This window comes from Lagenorhynchus albirostris, chromosome 17 (genome assembly GCF_949774975.1).
Source record: "Lagenorhynchus albirostris chromosome 17, mLagAlb1.1, whole genome shotgun sequence".
In the NCBI taxonomy this organism is placed as follows: Eukaryota; Metazoa; Chordata; class Mammalia; order Artiodactyla; family Delphinidae; genus Lagenorhynchus; species Lagenorhynchus albirostris.
Window position 1 is genome coordinate 35,668,465 of NC_083111.1, and position 21,490 is coordinate 35,689,954.

The window sequence follows — 21,490 nt, forward strand, 5'->3', positions numbered from 1 at the left end:
CCTCCATACTGTTCTCCACAGTGGCTGTACCAATTCACATTCCCACCAGCAGTGCAAGAGTGTTCCCTTTTCTCCACACCCTCTCCAGCATTTTTTGTTTCTAGATTTTTTGATGATGGCCATTCTGACTGGTGTGAGATGTGTAATACCAAGAATGAACTGCAATGTAAACTATGTCATGTAAACAGATGTAAACTATGGACTCTGAATGATTATGATGTGTTAGTGTACGTTAAACAGGTGTAATAAATGAACCACTCTGGTCGGGGGATGCTGATAATAGAGGAGGCTATGCATGTGCAGGGGCAGTGAGTATAAGGGAAATTCCTGTACCTTCCCCACAATTTTGCTGTGAACCTCAAACTGCTCTTTTAAAAAGTATAAATAAATAATAAAAGAGAAATCATATCTTTCAAGAACAAAGAAGTGGGGGAAGAAGGGGTACGTCTCCGTCAGAGAATTATTAGCACTACTTTCCCTTCTACTTAGGGCTCTAAGGCATTAGGGCCATATGCTACAAACAATGTTCAAACCAAAATAACAAATGAAAGATTACCACTACTAAGATGAGAAAATGAATGTGTTGAGATGGGGCAGGGTGCTGAATATATCTACTTCCTTTCCCTGATGGTTCAAAACACTGCTAACTCCCTGCCACATCCTGGTAGAGAGGCTGGATTCACACACTTTCCAAACCGTAAAATCTAGAAATACATATTCCAACAAAACCTTAACTAGATATAAAATTACTCTACAATCAAGCAAATTGGAGGTAGTATGGAATTCATTTTTAAATTGGCTGTTGGCTGAATATAAAAATCAGCAGTTTAAAGGCCCAGAATAATTTTCAGCAACTAAGGTTTACGCATAACTTAAGAAACTCATTAGCTTCTTAAATTCTGAAATTTTCAGAGCCTGTGAAAGCAGTATAGCCTGGCTATATATTTCAACCAACACTCAAATCACGTAACACCAGGTAGCATCAGAAAATTTTTTAAGAAATTGATAAAATGCCTCAGCTGCCTGCTGGAGCAGAGGGAGGAAACAGAGCAGAAAAAAACAAAAGACAAATACAACCAATAACAAAAGCAGTCATCTCACAAACTTTTAGCTGAAGGCCTCCCTCCAGATTCTTCCATGATTTCCTCCTTTACCTGATTCCTTTTAGATGTAAACATTTATATGGTGATCCTACGGTAAAGTTTTATGTGAGTCACCAGTTTGTTCTATATGTCAAACAACCTAGTGCCTTCCACATATTCTTCTCCTGTAACTCAGAGCAGAACAAGACAGGAAACCTGTACTCTCTCAGAGACAAGACTCTGCCAACATAGGCCAACTTCCTGAGAAGATGAGGGTTCCCATCTTTTTAATTTGCTGGTAAATTATTGTAAAGGCAGACTTATTTTGTTCTTTGTTTGTTTTGACGGGACACCTAAGTCAGCTTGAAATTACCTTTGATTTCAAACTCAAGACTAAACTTTATCAGACAGAACAGGAATCTGCCCAGTTCTGCCACTTGCTAACCAGGTAACATTGGGAAAGTAACAGTAACTGAGTGTTTGCTACTAAAGCACCGTTCAAACTGCTTTACTTAGATTCATCCATTTAATCCTCAAAAAGACCCTTTGAGGTGAGCCCCAAGGAGACAAAGTAACTGTGTGAGAGAACAAGTAACCCACTCAAGATCACAGAGCTAGTAAGACAAAGAACTAGGATTAAACCAAGGTAACCTTTTTGCCAGAGTCTATACTCTTAACCACTTTACTGGTGGGTTTAAAAGTTTTTTAATGTAACCCACTATAAGAAATATGTTCTACAGGGCTTCCTTGGTGGCGCAGTGGTTGAGAGTCTGCCTGCCGATGCAGGGGACACGGGTTCGTGCCCTGGTCTGGGAAGATCCGACATGCCGCGGAGCGGCTAGGCCCGTGAGCCATGGCCGCTGAGCCTGCGTGTCCGGAGCCTGTGCTCCGCAAGGGGAGAGGCCACAACTGTGAGAGGCCCGCGTACCGCAAGAAAAAAAAAAAAAAAAGAAATATGTTCTACAACACAACCCAATACATATATATTTTATCAATTAAGACTCACCTGTAACTTGAGAGTCTTTGTTATATGTATAACTGAAACCAAATTTTATGAAAATATACTTATTCATTTTATGCAGTACACTGGTATTTTTCTACTGTATTTTATTGTTTAAAATTCCTTGTCGGGGCTTCCCTGGTGGCGCAGTGGTTGGGAGTCTGCCTGTCGATGCAGGGGACACGGGTTCAGGCCTTGGTCCGGGAGGATCCCACATGCCGCGGAGTGGCTGGGCCCGTGAGCCATGGCTGCTGAGCCTGTGCTCCACAACGGGAGAGGCCCATGTACGCAAAAAAAAAAAAAAAAAAAAAAATTCCTTGTCAATCCTCACCAAACTGATTTCAATTTCCACTGAGACTCATGACCTGAACTTTGAAAAACAAGGTACCACATTTCTTTTTACCACCATGGGAATTTTGTGAGGATTAAATATGATAATGTGTACAAAACCTTTAGCACAATGCCTGACACAGACTGTGCACCCAGTGCATGATAGTGATTATTACTGATCTTGTAAATTAGCAGTAAGTAAGGGAGGCAAGGACACTTAGGGGGAAAACCTGACTGGAGTATAGGTGAATTTATGGCCTGTTGGCATCTTTCCCGGGCAGTGAGATAGGGAATTTCCCCAGTATTTTCAATTTATATTGTAATGGAAATCCACATTTAGAAAGAGACCTGGCTTGTAGCTAACTCTGATTTCCTCTTCTTCACTATAAAGGGCAATTTACAAGTTGCTGTGCCTCTCTGCTGGAACCCTCAGTAAACCCAATTTTTTCATTTATGTTCCCATCCCACACTACTCTGGACACTATGAGCTTTACGAAATTGGTCTTCAGCTGGGGAGGTACACTCATTTCCTATTGATGCTTTATTAATTACCACTACCTTAGTGCCTTAAAACAACACAAACTTATTATCTTACAATTCTAGGGCTCACAAATCTGAACCAGATCTTACTGGGCTAAAAGCCTTTCTGCTGGCTCTGGGAGACAATCCCTTTATGTTTTCCAGCTTCTTTTTAGATGCCAGTATTCCTTGGCTCTTCTTCCATCTTCATAGCCTGAACAGCACATTGACTCCTTCTCACATCAAATCACTCTAACTCTGACACGGATTCTTCTTCCCTGAATCTTCTGCCTTCGTCTTCCGTCTATAAAGGATCCTTGTGATTATACTGAGTCTACCTGATAATCCAGAATAAGTTCCCTATTTTAATATCTTTGATTTAATCACATCGGCAAAGTTCCTTTTGCCATGTAAGGTAATATTCAGAGGCTCTGGTGATTAGGATGTGGACATTTGGAGGGGCAAGAGGGTCAACTATTCTGCCCAACACAGGAGACAAACCTTACAAAATAGCAAATAAGATTTAACAACAACAACAATAACACATAACATTTATTGAACATTTACCATACAGTAGGCGTTGTGCTGAGTGCTTTACTTGCTAACTCATTTCCTTGTTGAGAAACCAAGGCTCCAAAAGATCAGAGTGTCAAGCCTAGGTGTGCCTGACTTCAAAGGTCATGCTCTCAACCACTTGACTACATAGTTAGGTACTAGATGTGTGTACAGTTAGTGGTTTGCAACTTCTCCCCAGCAAGTACTCCTTTTTCTCTTTCCCCGCAAGAACCATATTTTGAAAAATTCTGTATGTTAATTTTTTTCATTAACCAAAGATAATTGTAACAGCTGATAGCTTTGAGCTAACCTCTTTGCCTCTTTGGATTTATATAGTTCCAGCCAAATAATGCAACTTAATATTTTATTTAACATATTTTGGTATCATTTTGGGATACTGAAGCATAACCCACTTTGTAGATGCCTAGGAGTTCAGAGAAGAAGGAAATCAATGGGGGTGGGTGGAGCAGTCAGAAGAAATAGGGTCTGACTTCAGTCTCAAAGAAGCAGAAATTTCAGATAGACTAGAGAAGAGAGAAGATCATGAATGAGAAGTGAGAACAAGTACCTGTAGGAATGAGACATAGGGAGCTTGTTAGGAGAACTGGAAAAAAGAAATTAAAGAAGAATAAATAAAACATTGAGGCTTTGAAAGATAGGTAAATAAAGTTAAATTTAACCAGACAGGAAAATGCAGAAGCTGGAAAATTTCTGAGCAGGAGCCCTTGGGCTTGGGGAGATTAATCGGCTAGAACAAAGAGCATGAAAGGAGGAAGTGAGAGACTGGCAATTGTAATTCACCTTCCAGGAGGGAAATTGGTGGCTGGGAGGCATAGAGAGGAGTAGAGACTAACTTTTCACTATACCCCTTTCGATTCTTCTAAATTTTATACAATGTACATGTATGAACTAATGTAATATATAGATACACATATGTAATATATATAATGTATAAGTAACATATAGAAGCAGACATGTATGTAAGACTATCATTACTGACCCAAAATACCATATAATAAAACTACACGTCTACTTTTAGCACACTTAAGAATTAAGGATAAACCACTCCTCAGTTGTACTCTGCACCCCGCAACGCCTGCCCCGAGTAGAGCAACTTCAGCGATTTTCTCATTGGTTTAAAAAATTGATCCTTTAGTCTCTGTCTACCTACCTCATCCTAAGCATCAACTCCAGGTTGGGCTGGTGCCCAAGCAATTATATATTGCTCTTACATGTTTGCCCAACTTGAACGAGAACCTACTTCAGAACTGACTCAGACATCTCACAGGATGTTGTCATTCACCCCCAGGATCAATGATCAATAAGGTCTATTCCTCCTGACCCAGCTCAAGGTCCTGACTCAGACAATGCCTGCTAGCTGGCCTCATCCCCACACCCTAGGCTCCACTTCATCACCAGTGTATTGGCATCAATATTTATCTTTTCAAAGGAAATTTTTTATCTCATAAATCAATAGGTATCCTGTTGCTATCAGTTGTTTTGTTTTTAAGAGCTAATTAATGAAATAACTTCATCAACGATTTTGTGGGAAGATGTTGAACCTTTGTACTTTCTGAATAATCTATGTTTTATTTGTAGTGTTAGAAAGCTCAACAGTGAAAGCAAGTACCCCATAATGCCTAGGCACACAACCTGCTGCATTAGTGCTCTAAGCAGTAACTGAGACAAATGGAGGACTATAGAATTATTCTAATGTTTTGAGGTTTAGGGAGAGTTGCATTAGAAAACAATTCCTTAATCATTCTGTGACTTCATTACATTCAAAGCCATAGTGGCTAGCTCTTATAGTTTAGAAGTTATACATGAAGATTACATAAATAAATACAAGATACAGCAGGCAGAGGAGAGAGATAATAAACCAAAACTGACTGACACAGCTAGATCCTAAAAGCCAGTTTGGTTACTCTTTGAACATTATTTTGCAATTTTCATGTGTAAGATAACATGCTATATTGTACGAATGAAAGTGTTACATCTAATTATTTGATCTGCCTGTCTTATGTTAGTCAGTGGAGAAATATTTATTGAGCTCCACACAGATGAGTAATTTTAGAAACCATGTTAGTAGGGAAACATCCAAGGGTGGAATAAGTGCTAAGCCTCTAAAAACTGTTCTCTCTTTTCTTAAAACTCCTGGGAGGCAGGAAATACCCTGTGTTTTTCTATATGTGCCTTGTCCAGTGTTCACCCTCAAATGACACTAAACTAGAACAAAGGAAACCTTAAAGAAGAGCCATGATTCAAAACTAAAATTAATTAGTATGTCACAGTTCATAAAGTACTTCCCTTACGGATGAGGAAAGCAAGTTTCAGTAAGGATAAGCAATGCAGGTACTAAAATAGAGACTGGGGTTAAAACCAAACATGATCCTGTTAACGTGTTTTTATATGTGTGATTAAGGCCAAGCGTTTGCCCATCTACCCACAAATTATAGATAAGATGTTACAAACTCATATTATGGAACCTGACTCTTAAAACATTTTATTGCCCAGAGTGTAGTGAGGTACAGACTTCATTCACCATGCTATTGCTTCTTTGAAATGTGCAGACCCACCAGTTGTCCTGGTGGGACATGGTTCTCATTCTTGGATTTTGTAGCCCTCTCTAAAATGTACCAAAAACTCTCTGGAAACAGCTAAAAATCATTCTCTCCTTTGAACTGACCTTCAGATCACCTCTTTCTGTAAGTTTTTCTCAATCATTTACACTCTACAAAATAATAGTGATTAAATTCCTCATTCACTAACTCTCTGGTAACCTCCATACTGCAGCATGAATATAATTGAACCTCTTTACTGTGTTTCTGTTAAATATCTGTGTGCATAAACATATGTACACTCTGCTACGTCTCCAATGATAGCTTCTTAATAACTGAGATATTTCAGTCATTTAATTCAGATGTATGCACCATTTGAGTACTCACTAAATAAAAATATATACAATACTTTTATTCTAATAAGTTCATTACCTCATCACAAAGCAAATATAAAGAAAGCTGCAAATTTATGATATTCGGCTCTGACTTTTACATGTATAGGTCCTGGTTTTACTGTGATTCTAGGATACTATATCGTGTACCTCATTAATAAGGGCCCTCTGATAAACCTGAAATAAACCATCTGGTTTACTCCCAGTTCTATCACCTTTTACTTGTAATACTTGAAGCTAGTCAATCTACTCTTAGACTTAGTTTTCCCATCTTTAAAATGGTAATTGTTGGGAAGAACACTTACCACCATCCCCTCATTCCAGGTATTTTCTTCCAGGAGGAGTTCTTTCACTGGAATAATAAACCCAGGCTCTCGCTGTACCATCCATTCCCCTTCCCTCATCAGGCCAGTACTCCTTCCTAGGGGAAGAGAAGTATCTTACCTGACTTGTAGGTTTGGTAACATAGTAGCTCATCTTTTTTTCTTCCCTTTCTCTTTGGAATCTTCCTGCCTTTATAATATCATTTATTAGCCCCATCATATCTCAATAGAGATAATAATTACAACACAAGCTTGTCTTAATGATATTGTATTTGGTAGAATGTAAAACATTTTTATGTGTGAGAAGTTACTATTTCAACTTTAATACTTCTTTCATCTATTTATTTCATAATGTTTTTAAAGAAGATTGATATATTCATTCAATCAGATGACTAAGTTTTCACTAAATCTACTAAAAGGAATAAACTTAAGTTAATACCTAATTATGCTTGAAATAAAATATCTTCCATCCAACATATTCAGTTGTATATGGCTTCTTTAATAATATTTTAATTTTCTAAATAGGTGAAAGAAAATACTACTGCTATTTAGACTACAGTCTAAGAGTTTAGAGATTCAGTTTAGATTCAGAGAGTTATCAGAATATTGGCTGCAAATATTTTTTAAAATCCTGTACTTTTGTCATAATTTTACCTTTGTGAACTATAATGATTTTTAAACATGAACTTGTAACTTTGATAAAACAAAAACTTGAAATGAGCACATTAGAGAATTCTGCACACTTTTCACCCAAGAATTGCAGTCTTCTACTGGCCATAACATCCTTCCACAGTCTAAGGTGATAGTAGGTGTATTATTATCACTTTCATTGTCCTAGGCACTGTTGAACAAAACAGATATGGCCCATGTCTGCATAGAGATCACATTTGAAACAACAGCATGGCTACACAGTTTTTAAGTCATTTTTCACTAATTCATAACCCAGCTTTGACAATCATAAAGTTGATAATTCTCACTTAGACTAAAATTGGCAAGGCCCAAATATTTTACTTTGAGAAAGAAAACTAATACTTATTGGGTATAATCTTATGCACATTATCCTATTTAATTCTCCTAACAGCCTTAAGAAAAGTATTATTTTCACTATTTAATAGATGAAGGAAATGAGACTCACTGAGATTACAAAATACCAAAGAGGTCATGCACATAGATTAATGAAGAAGGAGACTTTTAACTCCATTGGGTGCCAAAGCCCCATATTTTTCTTCTAGAATCAGATCAGTTATTGCCAATTATATTCCAATTCCAAGTTGTTATTATAATAAGGAAGATTTCTAAACGACAAAAATGATGTATATAAAGACTTAAATCATCATGATGTATATAAAGACTTTAGTCATCACTTTTGTAGACAGCAGTGTAGAGCTTATTTATTCTGTAGGTAGCAATGTAGAGCTTGTGTCCCATACTACATACCAAAGAGCGATTCACATCATAGACAGTCAATAAATGCCGAATTAAAATGTTCATATGTAAAAGAAAAAGCAAATTATAGCCAATGGAGTTAGTTCCATAAAGTTTAAATTATTCCTAACAGACACTATTATTAAAGAGACACATCAACACTTTAAGATCGCTCGACTGAACTTCTTTAAAAGATATCCTTGCTCACGTATAAAATAACTCTTCATATAAAAGTGTGCTGAGTGGTGCCAAATCATTCACACTCCATCTCTCAGTACTCTATTACTTCATGAGAACAGTTGAACTGATTCAGAATATAGCAATATAATTTCCTTTGTTCAATTGCTGGCTATGCCTCTTAAGAGCTGTGGGACCTTACACAAGTAATTAACATCTCTGTGCCTCAGTTTCTACATCTGCAAAGTTAGAGTGATAATAGCATCTATTGCATAGTGTTGGTGTACTAAGTGATTTACTCTATGGAAATTGCTTAGAAGAGTCCCTGACACGTAGCAAGCATTATATGTGTTAGGTTGTTGTTTTTTAATTAATTAATTAATTTATTTATTGGCTGCATTGTGCCTTCGTTGCTGTGCGCGGTCTTTCTCTAGTTGCGGCGAGAGGCAGCTACTCTTTGTTGCGGTGTGTGGGCTTCTCATTGCGGTGGCTTCTCTTTGCTGTGGAGCACAGGCTCTAGGCACGTGGGCTGCAGTAGTTGTGGCACGCGGGCTCAGTAGTTGTGGCTTGCAGGCTCTAGAGAGCTGGCTCAGTAGTTGTAGTGCACGAGCTTAGTTGCTCCGCAGCATATGGGATCTTCCCGCACCAGGGCTTGAACCCGTGCCCCCTGCATTCACAGGCGGATTCTTAACCTATAAGTCTTAGTTATTATTGCTGTTGTCGATATTGTTGTTGTTGTTGCTGTTTTAGAAATTCGGTACCTCATGTCCATATCCCCATAATCCACAAAGGACTTGAAGGGTGATATTATGGCCAAGCAGAATCTCTTCCTCAGGAGTTCTGGGCTATGAAAAAGAACCTACACCATAGCTAAGTCCCTAGAGAAGTTAGAGGAGCCAGTTGTTTAACTGAAATGCAGACAGTGAGGGCTCCAGGCTGGGTAATAACTGCTCTATGAATCTGCCAATGTCCTCTATCCAAAGACCACCAGGGACACATCTGCAGTTCTATAAATCTGGGTTTACTGACTCATTGCAAGCAGGAGTTATGTGTACCATGAGGAATCAGGACATCTCAGTAAGGATGTCAGAAATAATTTATTACAGGATTTGGACTTCTTGTAGGTGATTCTGAGGAGCATTCAAGGAAAACGTGTATCTTCCCTGCATTGGATGCTGTCTGGAAGCAGGAGTGATTCTCTGATCAGGTATCTTAATAATTTATATCTAGACAGTGAGAATAATGAAATTGAGATAAAGCTATAATTGGTAAAGAAGAAGCAGGCACTTATTATTAGCCAGTAAAGGGCAATGTTTGATCATTTTTGTGGTTTGAACAATGTTTTTACCTCTGTCTGTTCAAACATGATAATGAAGTGGTCTTATTTTTTCTTGCTCCACTACAGTGACAAAATAATCCTGTCTGAGGTTGATGTTCTATGGAAGTGTTTATATTGAACAGGAGAATGCCACAGATTCACTGGGAGTGCCAGGCCAGCTCCCAGCTAATAAGGGCTGCTTTTCTCTTTCTTAAACTAGGTAAGAATGTTTTGCTTGAAGGGCAGAGCTGGCCAGGAGAATAACTATTATTATTATTATTTACATAGATTGACAGGTTTATAACTTATAAAGTCTTTTATATTCATTGTATAACTTGAGTCTCTCAGAACAATCCTGGGAGACAGGTAGGCTATAGGGCCTCCACATCACACAACTCTAGGGGGCCCATTCATAATGTATTCCACGTGAATGGCACCTCCCCAGTGTGAACAGTGTCCTTGGCAGGAGTTGTGCAACAAGGTTTCCCTGGCAGGGCAGACATTTCTATTCCTTTTTACAATTATAAAAATTAAGTCGAAGCTTCCTGAGTGTTCCTTAGTTCCCAATAAACCTTCGAGTTCTCTCTGGCAACCTGTTCAGCTGCTGACATTGGATCCCTGCTTCAATCATGTTTCCGATTCCAAATTGCACCAGCCGGCGCTGTTATGACCTAGACCAGTGGTCCCCAACCTTTTTGGCACCAGGGACCGGTTTTGTGAAAGACAATTTTTCCCCGGACTGGGTGGGGGGGATGGCGAGCAATGGGGAGCGATGTGGAGCAGCAGATGAAGCTCTGCTCGCTTGCCAGCCGCTCACCTCCTGCTGCGCGGCCCAGTTCCTAACAGGCCTGTGCACCGGTACCAGTCTGCGGCCCGGGGGTTGGGGACTCCTGAACTAGACTATATTGGCTACTACAATAAGAAAAGCTCTGCCTTCTTCCACAACTTTGTCTATGCTTGCCCAAAAAAGGATACTAAAAAGGGTATTGAACTTATAATCTCTTTCATATAGCCACTGCCTAAAGCAGAAAAAAAAAAAAGTGTGTCTTTGTCTCTGAGTGTGTGTGTGTGTATTGCCTAAAAAATATATCTTAGTATATTTTGCTAACAAGCTAGGAGTGACAGCTGGAGAAAATGATTTTGAGTTCTGAAGACATTTGAAAAAGCAAAATATCCTGCTTAATTCAGGAGCTAAAATTTTTAAATGCAGACTGAGCTACTGGTAACACATCTTTCCACACTCTTGGAAACCTGCCAAGTAAAATGTCAAAAGAAAATGGAATTTCCCATGAAATGTCCCTTAATAATAAATTTTTGTCCATCACTGTCTTTTTGTAGCTGGGAAATTCCCTCTTGCTACTAAATTCCTCTCCTGAGACATCATATAAAGTGAAACTGAAAATGTAATACCCTAGTGATACAGCAAGCAGTTCCCAGAAGGAATATGAGCTTTAATTCAAACAGATTTGTGCAGGAATCATGTCTCTGTAGTTTAAAAACTCTATGACTTTGGGCAGTTTGCCTTACCTCTCTTCATTAAATTACCATGCAGGCTTCTTTCCCCTAATTTCTGAGTGTGCCCTGGACTTCTCTACCAGAACATTTATCACACTCTACTGTAATTGTATGGTTAGGTTCTATCTCCCTTAGAACACTAAAAGCATTTTAAGGACAGAGACCATGTGTCTTTTGTTATCCCTGTATTTCCAGCACCTAGCATTATGGCATATAATATTTTTTAAATTTATTTGTTGTCTTAGGGAAGGTGAACTGGAGATCTGAAGAATCAGGAAGCCTTACTTCTCATTTACATACCTTTTTATAATTCTTGTGGTTCTTTGTTATGGCAGTCCCTGGAAACTAATACACCCAGGTACAACTTTTTAAAACTTTTTATTTGGAGATAATAATAGACTCACAGGAAGTTGTAAAAATAATACAGAGAGGTCCCACATATCCTTCACCCATTTTCCCCCAATGGTTACCAGATGCTTTCAGACCAAAAAATAGAAAAAATTAGAATATGAGATGTTTTTAATTCTTGCATTTGTACTTTTTTAAGTGGTTTATTTTTCAACTTTTCTGTCTTGTTTCTAATTTTAAAGACTATGAGATATATCCCCTCTTTTTTTGGATTTCCTTCCCATTTAGGTCACCACAGAGCATTGAGTAGAGTTCCTTTAGCTATATACAGTAGGTTCTCATTAGTTATCTATTTTATACATAGTAGCAATAGTGTATATATGTCAATCCCAATCTCCCAATTCATCCCACCCCCCCCACTTCCTCCCTTGGTGTCCATACGTTTGTTCTCTACATCTGTGTCTCTATTTCTGCTTTGCAAATAAGATCATCTATACCATTTTTCTAGATTCCACATATAAACGTTAATATATGATATTTGTTTTTCTCTTTCCGACTTACTTCACTCTTTATGACAGTCTCTGGCTCCATCCACGTCTCTACAAATGACCCAATTTCATTCCTTTTTATGGCTGAATAATATTCCATTGTATATATATACCACATCTTCTTTATCCATTCCTCTGTCCATGGACATTATATGTATACATAAAGCTGATTCACTTTGCTGTACAGTAGAAATTAACACATTGTAAAGCAACTATACTCCAATAAAAATTAATTTAAAAAATAAAATTAGAAAAATAAATAAATAAGAACTTACAGGAATAAAAGGCATTGAAGTTAAAAAAACAAGCAAAACAAAAAAACAGACTATGAGAGATTTCAAGCATGCCATTTCAAGCTACCATGTCCCTAAAATAGCACATGCAGATATAAATAACCTTTATTCTCAGTAAATGGAAAATATGACTCTACAGAATTTTGAATAGATGAATTCAACATATAGGTGTGAAGCTTGTTTTTTAGCCTAATTTGCATAATTATTCTCATGTTCTTTGCTTCTCATTTAGTTGATGTGGTTTATCATTAGTATTCTTTAGGTTTCCTGTCATTAGCCATTCATTATGGGCATTAATTAAACAATGTACATATCACTAAGAATACATATTTTTAAGCTGTATAATAGTGAAACTATAATGAAAGCTAAAGGTTTGAGGTTGTGATAAACAAATTGAAGCCAGATATTTAGAAGGTCTGCAATAAAAAGAATCTTAGCATTTAAATGAGTTTAGAAGCACTGAAATACAGGAATCAGCAGATCAACATTATACTATCTATCTCGAAAAGAAATGAAAGAAGGTGTGTGGAGAAACAGCACTCTCATTTGTCTGCAGAAAAAGAAAACTGGAACAACCTCAGTGAAGGTCAATTCAACAATACAAAACAAAATTACAAATGAACATAACTCTTTTGTCCAGCAGTTCAGCTTCTAGGGCATATATATGGATACACTTGCACATGTATGAAATGACATATGTAATGATTACTTATTGCAGCATAATTTGTAATAGTAAATATGTGGAAAACAGCTAAGTGTCCACCAATGAGGGGTAAATTATGGCATATCTATCATTAAAAAAAAAAAATGAGAAAGCTTTTTATGCATTTGTATGGAAAGAGATCTGAAATGGATTACTAAGTGAAAGACAAGCAAGGTGAACAGGTATATACTGTAATACTAATTAAATAAAAGTAAGAGACATAATATACACCCACATATATTATTTATTTTGTATTTAAACCTATTAACCTTTTATTGAAGTATAACATATATATATATACAGAAAAGTGCACATTGTGTAACCTCAAAGAATTTTCATAACTGAACATACCCATGCAACTGGCACCAAGAGTCTAGGTCCTAGATCAAGAAACAGAACATTTCTATCACCCCAGAGGCCTCATCATGTCCCTTCTAGTCACTATGACCACTCTACAAGAGTAGACATTATCCTGATTTCTAAAAGCATAGGCTAGTTTTGCTTATTTTTGTACTTAATAGGAATTGACTCATAAAATGTATACTCTTCTGTGTCTAGCTTTTTCATCCAGTATTGTATTTGTGCAATTCATCAATATTGTACACTGCTCAATATCATTGCTGTTTAGTATTCCACTGTTTAAATGGGCCACGAATCACTTATCCATTCTAGTATTTATGGATATTTGGGTAATTTCCAGTTTGAAGCTATTATAAATAGCACTACTATGAACTTTCTAGTATATGCATATGCATGTCCATATACCTAGGCAAGGAATTGCTGAGGATCCGCATATCTGCAATTTTAATAGTACTGCCATACAGTTTGCAAAATTGATTGTACCAATTGACACTCCCACCAGCAATGTACAAGAGTTCCAATTGTTACAAAACCTCACCCACACTTGCTATATTCTGTCTTTTTAATTTTAGTTATTCTTGTATTTGTGTAGTGATATTGCACTGTGGTTTTAACTTGTAGTTCTCTAATGACTGATGATGTCGAGCACCTTTTCACATTCATTTGCTATTTGCTATTTAGATATACCCTTGTGTGAACTACCTAGGTCTTTTGCCTAATTTTCTATTGAATTATCTGTCTGTTACACTTTTAAACTTTGAACCAAGTGAATACTAATTTTTAAAAATTTTAAAGTAATGCAATTAAAAATATAAATAAATTTTATAGTGCTCTATGCTGCATGTTCTCTCCTTCGAGATTTATAATATACTAGTATTTCAGAAGCTCTAAAAAGTCTTAAAATTTTCACCACCACAGAACAGTTGGAGAAACACTGTTTCCATTCTTGTCTAATTTTTACTTTTCATGGAATTAATAATTGCTTCCTTTTTTTACTTGCTTATATTTTTTAAGTTCTCTCTCGAATTTTATCATGTATTTCATTAGATCTATCAAACATCTATCAATATAACTACCCAAATACTCAAAATTAGTAATCTAAATAAATTCAATTACACTAACCAGTCTTTCTTCTTGGAGTCTGCCATCTTCCTTCTCCGGTGAAAACGATTGCTCTCTAATTCTGCCACATATCTTTCACCCTGGCATTTCCCTTCACATTCTCCTGGTCCTTTTTTCTGGATCCCATGTCTTTCTCTTTCTTGTCTTGCTCTCATGTTTTGTTGGAGCACATCCTCTAGTAACTTGCCCTAAAAAAAAAAAAAAAAAGGTGGATGGATGGATGGAAAATAAATGTTTTCATCCTTGTATATGTGAAAATGTTTGACTATAGGATTCTAGGTTGGAAGTTATTGTCTTACAAAACTTGAAATTTCACTGTAGTGTTTTAGCATAAAAGTGTTATTGTTGAGAAACCCAATGCCATTCTAATTCCCATCCATTTATTCCTGCGGCTTCCCTCTGAAAATTTTTAGAATCTTCTCTTTATTCTTAGTGTTCTGATCTTTTTAATGGTGTGCTTTAACATAGGTCCTTTTTCAGTCACTGTGGGTAGCTGGTGGGTCCTTTAAATATGAACATCTTTGTATTTTGGTCCTGGAAAAAATTCTTGAATTATTATTTTGATCATTTCCTCCCTTCTTAATTTTTGTTCTCTTTCTCTAGAATTCTATTTGTAAACTGACTGGATGAATGAATGAATGGGAAAAGTTTTCTGAGCACTTTTTGTAGCAAAAAGCTTATTAAGGAATGAACCACAGATTATCAGACCATATCTTTAAAGCTAAGTATTTTATTTTAAATTATCAAATTTTAAAACACACTCTTTCATTACAGCTTCCATTTATTGTAAAATGTAACACTGCTACTCTCATTTCAGGCAATACAAAAATACAGGATGCACTGATTTTCTGTAGGCAGAAATCCCTGATTGAAGTCAGGCATTCCCTATTACTTTTGCTTTAGAATTCATTAAATGCCTAGCATGGACTTGGTATTGTGTATAATATTTGCACCACACTTTGCAAAATAGTCATTTCAGGTGTAGAAAAGTGTTTGTTTAAGGTAAAAAGATCTTTGCAGTCTTTTTTGGTTGGCATTAAACACAGCATTCTTCCCAGATCTATAAGAAAGAAATGTTTGCAGTCTTACCTGGAATCAAGGGAGGGACTCTCTCAAGGTTACTTTTCAATCTCTGTCTGTAATTATGGACGTCAGGAGAGAAAAAAAAAAAAGAGAGAGAAGAATACGTCCCTAGTAGAGATGCACTCAACAGGAACTAAACATCTGAACGTTTAGACAGGATTAAGCTCTGACAGGGCTTATCAACCACCCCCACACGACTGAAGTAGTTGGAAGTGAGGTTAGATTGGAGTCCAGGTACGCAAGTGAATCTACACCCCTACCTGACTCACCGGGCTGAGAAGTGCGGAGCCCTAGTAACTCACCACCGCACGTCCTCAAAGGGCTTTCCGCGCAGGCGCGGAGTCAGGAAATGGCAGTTGCCACACCCGCCCTGCTAGCTCTGTCTGGTGTTTGGCGACTCCCGGAAGACGCGCCGATGGGACCAGAGGACATTCCTCCTGGGTGGGAGGGTCCGCTGACTGGGTGTGAAGCTGCGGAGAGGAAATTTCCCCAAAAGAAAACCTTTCCAACCTTGTGGGTTGGGGGGAGAGAAGACAAATTGAGCGCCCCTGGCTCACTTCCCTACTTCGAAGCCCCCGCCCGAGCCCCGCCGGTGTGGCACACGTCGTCTGGTCGCCACAAGGCGGAGATCTCGGGCCTGAGGCCGAGGCCGGAGCCTTGCTGGGAGGATCCCGGGCCAGTGGCCCTCATCCCCGCCTCGGCATCCGCCGCTGACGTCGCCTGAGAAGTCTGGGGAGGGAGGAGCTCCGAAAGGCGGGCTCGGGTGGCTGGCAGCGCCTGGGAGGGCCAGGTTGGAGAGAGGAAGCTCCTCCCCTGTGCGCCCCGCCGCCGCCGCAGAGTTGACCAGTCTCTAGAAGAGAAGAGAGAGCTCCGGCTCCGGATAAGCAGCGGCTTGGCGTGGGCTGCGCGGAGAATGGACGGCCTCGTGACCTAATGTCCGGCAGGCTGTAGTGCCTGCCGAGCCGGCTCGCGCAGCGGGTGGAGCCGCGGGAGCGGCGGGCACTTCCGGAATCGACCGGCTGCCTGAGTGCCCGCGCCACCCGCTACCATGAACGAGGAGGCCATCTGCAGCGCCCTGCCCACCATCCCGTACCACAAGCTCGCCGACTTGCGCTACTTGAGCCGCGGCGCGTCCGGCACCGTGTCTTCTGCCCGCCACGCAGACTGGCGCGTTCAGGTGGCCGTGAAACACCTGCACATTCACAGCCCGCTGCTCGACAGGTAGGGCGCCCTGGCGGCTCCACCGCGGAGCCCCGAAATCTGCGTTCCCCACCCCACTGGCTCTAACCCCCGGCAAGCGGGCTCTGAAGCCCAAGCGACGGTGACCACTTGGGATCGGCCGCACACCTCGTCACCTCTAGGCAGCCGTTCAACGCTTGGGCTAACATGGTGGGGAGAGCAGGCTTCTCTGTAGATGCAGCAATCACGCTTCTTTTCACTGCCCTCTCCTTTTTTTCTTACTCCTGGGCCTCCTTTCTCCAGACACCAAAAATCAGCAATCACAGCCCAACTCTAAACGTCCTCTTTATTGAAGTTGGGTTCTGTTTGCTTTGTTTTTCCCTTTTTTTTTTTGAAGTCGAATTCTAGGGCTGCACTGCCCAATAGGTAGCTCTTAGCCACAGGTGGATATTACTTTTTTTTTAAGTGGCTATTAGAAAATTTCAAATTGTATATGTGGTTCACATTATATTTTTATTGAACAGCACTGCTGTAGAGTCTGGGACGTTTTGGTTTGGGCTTTTTGTTGTTTTTGGTTTACACATGTAGGCATGAAAGTTTAGATATCAAACTCAATTTAGTTTCTCCTCTTACCGTCACAGGGAAGGAAGCCTGTCTCTAGAGGAAACTTGTATTATTTTTGCTAACAATAAACTGAAATCAGAAAGCTGTTAAATGACCAAAACTTTTGAATGTCTCTCCCATCCTGGAACAAGTTTAGTGCAATGTCCAGATTTCAGGGGAAGGCTAGATTAGTTCCTGCTTCCAGAAAAACCTTTCAACCATATATATTAATCAGTGAGTCTAGTCACTAGTCTTGTGTATTTTCCTTCCAATAGGAATTTAACTAGGCCCTGCATTCAATTCTTAGTGAGTTAACATCCATGATTGCAACATTCTCCTCTCCTCCCCCTATATCTAAAGTGAAAATACATCATGCTAGATGCCTGATTAGCTAGAGGCTGTCAGTATCCAACAGCAGATAAATTCCTCAGCTTCAGCCCTGCTAATGGTATTGACTTTCATCTGCCTGTGGCTTTTACTTGCTCTCTTGCTATCAGGCTTGGATGGGCTAGATCTCACAGTAAGTTTGAGACACCTCTAGAAATTGTTCCTGCTTTTTGTGAGGAACACAAATCCTGATTTGTGATATACGGGGTATATTTACCCAGGGTCTTGAATTCTGTGGAGCAATTACTGGGAAATTATGTGTATGTAGTCAACTTTGAAAGGTGGTGGTTGATTAGAGAGGGTAGATGTATTTTAGAATCAACTATTAAAATATGTGGAAATCTAGCACTGATGGACTCCTTAGGTATTTTAAAGGAGATTGATCCTCCCATTTTGGATGCTGCTTCTCAAGATGTTAATTTATCTAAGTTTTGTGCCATTTGGGGCCAAGAAATGAAGGGAGTTCCCTTTCGTGCTCATTAACAATTTCATCTTCTAAAATTCTTCACTAAATGGGGTAGGAAATTAATTCTGCCGTCAAGAAGCCATAAGGAACAGTGCAACACTCTGGCATTACTGCATCACATTTTTCTTCCACTTGTTACCTAGAATGTTAACATTAGCAGTATTTATGTAGTCTGAGCATAGGACTGGGCTATGCAGTTGACTCACAGGGTGTTTTATGTCTTCACTTATAAAGTGGGAATAACAGATACATGTACTTCTTGGGCTCTGGTGTGGATAATGTTTGCATTGTTCTTTGAGATCACAAAAGAAAAATAAGTTTATGTGCTGTAACATGTTCTTATTTTAGTGATTGGTAAATTATTCTCTGTAACTTGACTTCTGCCCAACGAGTGGACCTTCCCCAACAATCTCCCAACTCCTTATGCGTAGATGAGTCTGACAGCTTGTTCAAATACCTTGTGTAAACAGTGTAACTGTTTTGTAACTGAAATTTGTTATGGGTAATTTTGGTAATATGTCTATAAAAGCTGTTTTACATTTTATTTTTTTCATATAAAAACCTATTTTTAAACTGTTTTGGCTTTTTCTGTTTTCCCACTCATTCTTCCTGAAATCTGACTTCAAGAATTTTCCTTCTCTGATTAAGCAGTGAGTGGAAAAAACAAAGGCTTTAGAGTCCCACAATTGCAATTCAAATCTGACTCTAAATCTGCCACTTATTGTTGGCATGACCTGTAGAAATTATTAATTTATGTGAGCCTTCGTGCTCTCATATATAAAGTAGGGATAATGAAACCAACTGTAGTAAAGTGGCCAACACATCATAGGATCACAAGAGAAGGAAGAATGCATCATACTCTTAATGGGAGGAGGAATTAGTATATTAAGTATCACTAAGATATCCCCTAGCATGCCCTCTCTATAATTCTTTCTCAGAGTATCCAGGAACCTTCCCGGCAAAGGTGCTACTCAATAACTGTCTTGTTGACCTACATTTCATGAGGCAAATACAGACCTGTTTCAGCTTAGGAAATATAAATTTAATTAAAGCAGGTCTCACAAACTGGTATAATTGGTTGCCTCACAGTTGGGATATTAAGTGGCTGAAGAGCAGGGAGAAGAAGAGAAACTCTTTATGCATTCTTGTAATTCTTGAATTTTGAAACATGTAAGTATATTACCTCTTCAAAACATAGATGACTAAGATTTTTTTGCTTTATTTTGCTTATTGTTTGTTTTTAAAGGAGGCTTCATAGTCTGGTCTGGAATGTCTGTTGCTTTTCTTATTTCAGCAGCCATTCATCAAGAGCTTGGGTGGTTTAAACACCAACTAATCATCATTGTTTACCTAATAAGCTTCTCCTAGAGACAGTTCTCTTTCTATTACTGCTGCTACCAATACCAAATCATCCATGGAAAAAATTGGTGACAAATCCAGTTCCCTTCATATATATGTACACACACACGTACACACACATACATATACACACACATATACACATATATATATGTATATACCTCCCTTAGTCAATCAGGTCAATCAGTCAGCCACCAGAGCCTGGGTATTCTATTCAGCTAGTGTTTTTCTTTCTATTTACACTGCAACCTTTATAGTTTCAGACTCTCATTGCTTTACATCTTAACTAGTATTATAATCTTCTAATACCTGGCTTTCAAACTCTACCTCCTTCTGCTGATCCTACACCTTGCTGCCAAATTAATCATCCTAAAAGTTTGTTCCACTCCTGTCACTCCTGTGCTCAATAACCTGTAGTCTCAACTCAGTGACTACCAAATCAAGTGTAAATGCTCTCACCTGGCTTTAAGGCTCTGCGATGAGGCCCTACCCTACCCTATTCACCTTCACTCCCTTTACACACGCTGTTACACATCCTGATTGATATTAAACAATTTGTCATTTTCCAGATATAGCCTGTACTTTAACTTCCTTGAGTTCATTTGATACACATCTATTAGACAAATTCTGTGTGCCAGGTACTGTTCCAGATCCTGGGGAGACACAGATGAAAAAGAAAGGCAAAATCTCTCCCATCTTGGAGAGGGACCACATATCTTGGATGCCCTTTTTCCAGTGGTTGAAATTCTATCCATCCTTAAGGTACTGTTGACATCTCTCTCTAAAGGCTGTAGCAACTCCCTAGCCCAGATTTACTAGTTCTCTGAGCTCCCTATATTTATTTATTTATTTGCTTGCTTATTTACTTGTTTTTGATGGCGCTTATCATATTCTGCCTTATATTTTAAGTATTTGGTTTTCTTTTTTTATTTGCTTTTCTTATTTTTTAACTTTATTGAGGAATAATTGACAAATATAATCGTATATATTTAAAGTGCAAAACATGATTATTTGCTATACATATACATCATCATGGAATAATTACCAATATCAATATAATTAACACATCCAAAGACATACAAATGACCAATAGGTATATGAAAAGGTGCTCAACATCACTAATCATTGGAGAAGTGTAAATCAAGACCACAGTGAGTACTTATTTTTCTTAAAAAGATTTCTGGACAGTTTGAGGTCACAGACTATGTGTTTTGTTTTTTGGTTTTTTTAAACTTACTAGTCTCCATAATGCTGAGCACAGTTCTTTATTCATAATAAATGTTCAATATTTATTTGTTTTATGAATGAAAAATCAAATGAACCTGGGATCCAGAGTTAGCCCAGGGATCCATTATAAGCATTTACCTGTTCTCAGTGTCCTTTTCCTGTGTTCCGGTATATAATTTCTAAGCACTATTGACCCTTATGCAACTATTATCATCTAGTCATTAAAATCTACAACACTTAAGTGTTTTAATATTCAGGATATTTAGAAAATTTTTACATGGTATGCAACCATAAAATTTAATACAATAGTCTAATCAAATGTGATCATTTTAATACAACATAAACTTAATGTAATTAGTTCAAGCACCTATCATTCTAATATAGACTTTATAAACTTAAACATGGTATTCTTTCCCTTTCCTGAGAAGAGTACAATAATAATCTGTATGTAGCACTTTTTTCTGTCAGTGGCTTATACAGGTATTTTGGTCTCTAAACAGACCTATGGAATATATAGGGTAGATATTATCCCAACTTTAAACACGAAGAAACTAAGAGAAGCTGCATAATTTACATGAGGTCAAAAGCTAATGAATGAAAAAATCCAGGATTAACTAA

General features: G+C 38.3%; 1 protein-coding gene and 1 long non-coding RNA gene across 5 annotated transcripts in view; one reads left to right on the forward strand and one right to left on the reverse strand.

Moving 5' to 3' along the window:
* Positions 1-11,556: 11,556 nt before the first annotated feature.
* LOC132507998 (uncharacterized) lies at positions 11,557-15,726 on the reverse strand. Its single transcript, XR_009536374.1, has 3 exons — positions 15,658-15,726; positions 14,569-14,756; positions 11,557-12,269 (listed from the first exon to the last, which is right to left on the reverse strand). It is a non-coding gene; the product is annotated as an uncharacterized LOC132507998 (long non-coding RNA).
* A 795-nt stretch (positions 15,727-16,521) lies between these two features.
* The window catches only part of RIPK2 (receptor interacting serine/threonine kinase 2), a 47,596-nt gene continuing 42,627 nt past the window's right edge, over positions 16,522-21,490 (forward strand). For 2 of the 4 annotated variants that reach the window (XR_009536370.1, XM_060127757.1), the window contains exon 1: positions 16,522-16,872. Coding sequence is in view for 1 of the 4 variants with exons in the window: in XM_060127757.1 (XP_059983740.1) it covers positions 16,700-16,872 (173 nt within the window). In the remaining 3 variants the exon portion in view is untranslated. Of the gene's footprint in view, positions 16,873-20,351; positions 20,408-21,490 lie in introns of those variants that run through there. The other 2 variants (XR_009536373.1, XR_009536371.1) reach the window with 2 other exon arrangements.